The sequence below is a fragment of the Montipora foliosa genome, chromosome 10, assembly GCF_036669935.1.
Source record: "Montipora foliosa isolate CH-2021 chromosome 10, ASM3666993v2, whole genome shotgun sequence".
Taxonomy (NCBI): Eukaryota; Metazoa; Cnidaria; class Anthozoa; order Scleractinia; family Acroporidae; genus Montipora; species Montipora foliosa.
Window position 1 is genome coordinate 8,468,246 of NC_090878.1, and position 7,500 is coordinate 8,475,745.

Here is a 7,500-nt window from a genome sequence, read left to right on the forward strand (position 1 = left end):
CAGAGAGTCTCCACCGCTCAATGTTGAAGGAAACTCACAAGTCCCATCAAGGACTCCAAGCGTGTCTTCAAAGGGTAAGAAAAGTTTTCTTCTGGCCAGGAATGTCTGTACAGCTCAAGGAGCTGATTGATAAGTGTTCTATATGCCAGAATGTCAAGCCAGAACAAGCTACTGAACCTCTTCAACCTCACCCGGTCCCTCATAGACATTGGCAGCAAGTTGCGACCGACTTGTTTACTTTCGAGAACCGTAATTACCTTGTCCTTGTAGATTATTACAGCAACTTCATTGAGTTGGATCATCTCTCTGATACTTCTGCACAAACTGTGATTTGTTAACTAAAGATGCATTTTGCACGCCATGGAGTGCCTGACGCTGGTCCACAGTATTCGTCTTCAGAGTTTCGAAGAATTTGCACTACCTCACCACGTTACCCTCAAGCTAACAGGATGACTGAAAGTGCCTTTAAAACATTCAAGTGGATAATGAAGAAAGCTTTTCTGTCCAAGTCTGTTCCGTATCTAGGTTTATTGGATCACTGCAACACCCCTGCTGCCGCAATGGGCATGTCACCGAGTCTACGTCTTTTTGGTCGCCGAACCAAGACACTGCTTCCCTTCTTGGAATCTCTACTCAAGTGTAACAAATCGGTGAGCGATCTTCTCAAAAAGGATTGTGTTAAGCAAGCAAAGTACTTCAACCACCATGCTAAGCAGCTTTCAGAACTTAAGCCTGGGGACATATATAGTGTGTATGAGACTCCCTGGTTAAACTCAGTGGTCACAAGGAGTTGTATTTAGTAAAATTGCACCTCGCAGCTATAGGGTTGAAGCTAATGGTAAAGTCTACAGGCGAAACCGCAAGCAGTTGTGTCAGACAAAGGAAGAGTTGCAAGAATCTTCGCCCGACATCAACAAGACAAGAGTGTGAGTGCACACAATGCACCGGACCTGACTGAGTCCCCTCCGGTTATTTCACCTAATGCTCAAGTGAAGAGAAAATCTTCACTCAGACCTTCCCCCCCCCTTCCCGTATCAAGAAAACTGAAACAGAGTGCACAAACACTAGAGACAAGTGTGAGCACCCCTCAATCTTCCTCGGTGAAATAAACAAGCTCAAGATATGGACGCGTAATCAGGCCACCAAAGAAGTTTGACCCTGACTCGTTCTAGAAATGAACTTGTCAATTTCTATAATTAAGTTAATTAATGGTCACGAGTTCGCTATTAATAGCCTGTTTACATAAGACTTGTTGTCCAAAGTTTCGGATTTGAGTGAGCGAGCTCAAGTTAAGTGAGATGTGCTAGTTAACGTTGTTGTTGTTATTGAATCGAAGTTGTAGGTACTGGTTACTGTCTGTACATGTACTCATGGTAATTGTCTCAACCGGACTGATTATATCTGTTGTAGCTGTTGTCTGATCTGATCGTCTCTCTCAATCTTGAAAACGACCGACGAAAACAAAACTCTGTGTTCCCTTTTGACTTTACTCTTCAAGTTGTCTTGCTATGTATACGCCTCTGAGACATAACTCGGCTTTTATTACTTGGCCTACAGTGTGTACTTAAATTCTCTTTAACCCATTGACTCCTGGGGGTTCCCCTTTGACAAGTAGAATTGTCTGGTGTTAAGCAGAGTAAAATACTATTAAAAATGAAGTCTGACCGGTTTAGGCATCAAAGGGTTAAGATCACATTTCCCCTACATTAATTTGTTTAAAAAAATTTCTATGTGAAATGAAGTTATTTTTCCAGCTAGGAACTGTACAGGCAGGAATTAACATCAATTTGAACTTTATTTAAATGTGAGTTGATGCATGCACGCACTACCATTCATCTGCATGCTTTCTTCTGATTACATATTTCATCGGTTTCCTTCACACTGAGAAAGGGTTCTTACCTGAAATGTCTGTTATTTTTTAAAATTACTGATGCTTTTTTAATATTTATTTTATATCACTCTATTTGTTACTTAATTTTCTCTGCCTACTGTGAACCTTGAATAAGGTTTCTGTAGTGTGTGCTTTAAGTAAAATAGAATATAAATATTCTGTTTTTTGTTTGTGCCACAGGAGCTTGAACAAAAGCAACAAGAGTTAGATGCACTAACAACACGCATTCAAAATCTTGAAGAGGTATTTTTGTTTTGTTTTTTTGTTTTTTGCAATATTCCGTGCTATATATTCTTTTGTCATTTTGAATATCAGTGGTGGAGTTTGTTGTCATTGTTCAAGTAAAAGGTATAGAATTCTTCATGTTAGGAAGTTGGGAAAAAACTCCAAACTAGAGTAGAATTCATCACGTAAATTGCAGGAATTCAATAGTCCTGAGGGGGTGGATTGTTGCCCAATTTTCCTCCCTTTGCATTTTAGTATTTAGTCTCTTGTGTCTAAGAGGAAAGTCTCTCTTTTTTTTTCCTCTCCATTTTTCTTTGTTTTTGTTTGTGGGCCACTGCAGTGACCATCATAGAACATTAATTTTAAGTTTTGAAGCCACAAACCTGGATATGTCGGGTAATGTTGTTAAATTAATCTCTATTAGCTTAAGCATTCCTTTTGGCATCATAAGTCAGGTTTGTGTTGTTGTCAACAGGAAGTGTCTAGCTCTGCCATCAAACAAGAAGCAGGTAGGAAACATTATTTGGTCCATGCTGAAAAGTGCAGATAATACAGTAACTGTTGTATGTTTCGAAATGCACTTGTATGTACATGTAAAAAGATGAGTAACAATGTCGCTAAATTTCACAAAGTGTTTCCATGCTTTTCTCTCCAATTTCAACATTTCTCTCATCTGGGAATACAGAAATTAGTTCACTACAATGTGTTTTTCATCCTGGTCCTGTAATTAACCATAGCTCAAGAATGCTAATTGTTACATTTTCCCGTGCTACATGTAGAAATGGGTAGGAAATGTTTCTGCTCAAATGTACACTATGGACGTCATTTGAGACGCAAGTGGAAATTAACATGTCAACATTAACATGTTTAGTCCACTGAAGGTGCTTTTTTTGTTTTTCATGTTGTGAGAAAGGTAATTTAATTTCATCCAGTTGCAAACATGTCTCTGAGTTCTCCTTTGTTCCATTTTTTGAAATTAATAAGGAGAATTGTGAAATTAAGGACTAATAATTATAGTCCTCAGGTGTCAATAAATTATTGAATCAGATGCAATGCTATGCAATTTTCAATACTTGTATTGTGTCAGTGTGTTCCTTGTTTTGTAGTGGATGTGAGCATTTAAGTTAGTCACCTCAAGTTCATTTAATGTTACTGTAGTTGCTTGTGTAGCCTTTTCTGGAAAGGCTCTTTCTTCATAGGTGGCTCAAACCTGCTTGTTAAGCGCAAAATAATGCTTTCCTTTATTCTGTGGTGTCGTGGCCTTTCCTTTAATACTGGCTAGCGAAAGTTATACTGTTCATTGCATTTTTTAGTGACCTTGTATGAAAAACTGAATGAACTTGGAGAGAAGAAACAGAGTTTGATTGATGAGATGGAGAAGGAAAACAAAGGAACTCCAGCAGAAGAAAGAGAGAGGCTTCTAAAACAGGTATCTGTACCCTGTACTGTACTATTTGTGTTTCTTTAAGGAAAAACCCCAGTTAGCCCGCTTAACAATTGATGATCAACCGTTAGAAGTGGTAACCTCACACAAGGTCCTGGGGCTTATTGTTCAGAATGACTTAAAGTGGAATGAACACATTGCATCAGTAGTTGCTAAGGCATCCAAACGCTTGCATATCCTACGTGCTTTACATCGGGGTGGTGTCCCAGCAGCTGATCTAGTCTCAATTTATGTGTCTTTGATACGCTCTATTTTGGAATATAGCCTCGCGTAGTCTGGCTCTTCCTTTTTGTTTGTCTGAACAGCTCAAAAGAATCGAGCTTTTGGTATTAAACCTACAGCAGGGCATGTGAACTTGCTGACTGCCCAAGGCTGGACGTATGCCGTAATGATCTTTGTATTAAAACTTTAAAGAAAATGGAAGGGAAGGGCCCTCTCTCAAAGCACCTGACAATGACGAGGGTGAGCACACATGGACGTCCGATGAGAAATCATACCCAGAGAACCCTATATTTAGAATCTACATTGTTATATAATCTTTATATTCAATATGGTTTTTAATGTTTTTTTTTTAAAACTGTAAATACACTTTGTAATTCATTTTTAAATGCGAAAATGTGTTTCAATAAAACTATGATTATTATTATTATCATTATTAAGGAATGAAGGTAAGCTGAGCTTGGAAGCGATGGCCACTTGTGCTTCTTTCTCATCTGTTTGGTGGGATGCAGTAATGTTATCATGGTGTTCTTTGTGGCTTCTCACTTTTCCCATTTTGATACCTCTTGTGTAATTTAATCCCCTCTGAGGTTTCTTTGACATACATTGTCTTTAAATTAAAATGTTGTTATGGACAGTCCACAAATTGTTTGTTTTTGTTTTGTTGTTCAATACTTGCAGGTGAAGGAAGATAACCAGGAGATTGCAAGTATGGAGCGAAAGTATGTACATGTAACTATGTCTTTGTCTTGTAATCTATTGCTTGTTTTTGGAAATAATGTATTCTGAAGCGCATTAACACACAGGTAATGTGAATGTACTATTATTGTGTCATTAATCCCCATGCTTTACAGCCACTTTTATGTGCAATGTGTTAATACCTTGTTGTCCTTGCTGAGAAAAGAAAGGAGGAAGTATACATGTACATGAAGTGGGGCCCTAATTTTGTCTCAAATGTATTGGCTTGAAGGCTCAGGTTATACTTGGGTTTTGACTAAAAGTAAGGTCAGAGGTCTTTTAACAATCATTTCATGCATAGGACTGCTGAACTTCGAGAGAAGATTGAAACGGTGAATGGTGAAATTCAGCAACTGGACATGGATTTGGAGGAGCACCAAGGTTTCATATTTTTTGTTTTGGAGTAACTATTTGGAGATTGAAACGTCCATTAAGTGTGGGTCTTTGAAAGGATGTATTGGTGTCATAGTATGGATTGTTCTTGTAAATTATTACATTGTACTTGGTGTCAGGCAGCTCTCTGAGATGAATAATTTATTGTTTGAATGGTTCAAACAGCCAACACAGTTTTTTCTTTAAGGGTGAATGTGAGTGGCTTTACTTGTAAACAAAATTTTTAATGTTTCCATATGTTGTTAACACGGTTTTCGGCATATGGGTATACTATGAGGTGTTTTCACTCCTTTTTGGAGGATTGATAGCTGCTTTAATATTCAACCTTTCGGTAAAATGAGGATCACCAATTTATCCTAGGTGAAAACGGATACAAGCTGAAAACGGATTTGACCGACAACATATATACTGTATTATGTTGTTTGTTTAGTTCAGTGAGTTGTGTAATATTATGTCATTGACTGAATTTTTTTCTAGGAGAACGAAATATCAAGTACAAGGAATTGAAAAAAAGAGAAGAAACAATGGACGGTAGGCCATCTTTTTTGTTGTTCCAAAGTCGTATGATGTGGGGAAGTTCTACAGTATAGCAATAACTAGCAGTGGTTGTTGTTTGCTTTTGTGTCAGTTTATTGAGTTGAAAATCTATGGTAGAAACTCTGTACGTTAAGACTGTAATCTCAAGTGTCCTCTATGGGGTTGTGGTTTGGGGCTCTGGCTCCAAATTTAAAGAATTAGAATTGATACATATTAGAGCTGCTAGACTAATTCATAAGTTGCCAAAGGGCATGACTGATGAAGATATTTTAGCAAGAGCGGGGTGGATGCCTCTTGAATATTTTTATAAATTTCGTATTTTAATGATTACTCATAAGGCTTTTTATAATTTAGGTTTAGAGGAAATAAATTCATTAGTTGTTAGGACCTGTAAGAGCTATAATCTTAGGAAATCTTTAAATATTTTAGTTAATAGACCAAACACTGAGCTTGGTCGTAATTCCTTTGAACACAGGGCTGCAATCGCCTGGAATTCCCTGTCTGATAGTGTTAGATCTTTTTCTAATCAAACAGGCTTTAAAAATGGACTGGAGAAGTTAAAACATACTGTTATGAATATCACTTTTGAAAAAGACAGCTCAGTAGTTTATAATAAGCATGCCGATTTTTATTATTATTAATACATATTTTATGCTTCATTTATTTTTAGCGATTGTTTATCTTATTTATCTAAAGTATAATCACTACCATATGTATGTATTGTTAATTTTATTACAGTAGGTCCACATCAACTGTAAAGTTGCTTTTTTTCCCTCTTGACCTGCTTTACTAAATAAAGTTATGTATGTATGTATGTATGTATGTATGTATGTATGATCTCTCATGAAGTGTGGTTATAAAGGGGATTACTTGAATTGTGATGTTGTGGCATTGTAATAATATTGAAATAATTTCAATTACAAAGGCACAATAATAATTAGTCCTTCCTGTAGACACAGGTGTCATGACTTTAAGTATACATTTTTGGGAATGCTAATTTTTTCATCTTTTTACTTAGATTTTCTTGATACCTTTGAGGAGGTTAAAGCAAATGAACAGGTGTGTCTGCATTTTTAGTTTTTCATACTTGGCCAATGCTCCTCTACGACTGTATTAATATTATTGTTAATATATAGCTGAGTTTTTCCCCCCAGCAGCATGCACTCTCATTGGTTACTTTGAGGTCACATGACATCTAACAATAAAACTGTTTCCCGCCAAAAGTCGCTGAGCGAGTAACAGTCAAAATCTATGATGTCAGAAAGTGACAGTGCACTTTTACCTGCAAATGTTGACGGACGACTGCCATTGTGTTGCACGTTTTTCTTTTTGTGCTATGTAACAAATCCCTTAATGACTGGTCCCTCGGGAAATTGTTCATTTTGTTTCCTTGGCTGTGCCTCGGGAAACATGAGATTCTTGGGAAACAAAATGAACTGTTTCCTGAGGGACCAGTCATTAAAAAGTGTTTATTATTGATCTCTAAAGACAACACTTACCTGTAATCATTCGCTGATTCCTTTGCAACAGTGTATGATAAAAACTGTACCATGTTTGGTGCTGTTGTTCACATCTTTCAATAAATAACTAATTTAATTCATTCAGCCCAGGAAAACTGCCCCTGTATTTTCCCTACATTTCTTTGGACTTTTGCATTTCCTTCTCTTTTCTGCAGACAAGAAAACAACAACTTGAAAGTACTATTGTCAACATTTTAGAGCACATCAGCAGAGTAGGTTGACTTTTGCCTTGTTTTTGAGTAAGTTTTGCAGTCTATGAGCTACTCTACTAGCATGTTCTTGAGTTGTCCATTATTGACAGCCACTTTCCCACCGAAACTGAAGAATGCTCTCTGCCACTCAGACACAAGGTTAATATTATTGTTAGATAGGGAAAGGTCCATCAGTTAATATTTTGAGATCTGCAAAGTTTCTGGTTTTTGTCCTTGTCCACTGTACGTTTCTTTTTCTCATTGAGGTCATACTGATAATGAAGAATTACGTGCATGTAGAACAATGTCTGTCATTTTAAATGTTTCTCATCCTGCTTTTGT

The 7,500-nt window shown here is 37.1% G+C and overlaps 1 protein-coding gene across 1 annotated transcript in view; it reads left to right on the forward strand.

The window, feature by feature from the left end:
* The window catches only part of LOC137973850 (intraflagellar transport protein 74 homolog), an 80,421-nt gene that overhangs the window by 46,353 nt on the left and 26,568 nt on the right, over positions 1-7,500 (forward strand). Inside the window, exons 13-20 of the mRNA XM_068820742.1 lie at positions 2,072-2,134; positions 2,592-2,625; positions 3,430-3,545; positions 4,461-4,501; positions 4,819-4,898; positions 5,388-5,441; positions 6,466-6,506; positions 7,123-7,179. Coding sequence (XP_068676843.1) covers positions 2,072-2,134; positions 2,592-2,625; positions 3,430-3,545; positions 4,461-4,501; positions 4,819-4,898; positions 5,388-5,441; positions 6,466-6,506; positions 7,123-7,179 — 486 coding nt within the window. The remainder of the gene's footprint in view (positions 1-2,071; positions 2,135-2,591; positions 2,626-3,429; positions 3,546-4,460; positions 4,502-4,818; positions 4,899-5,387; positions 5,442-6,465; positions 6,507-7,122; positions 7,180-7,500) is intronic.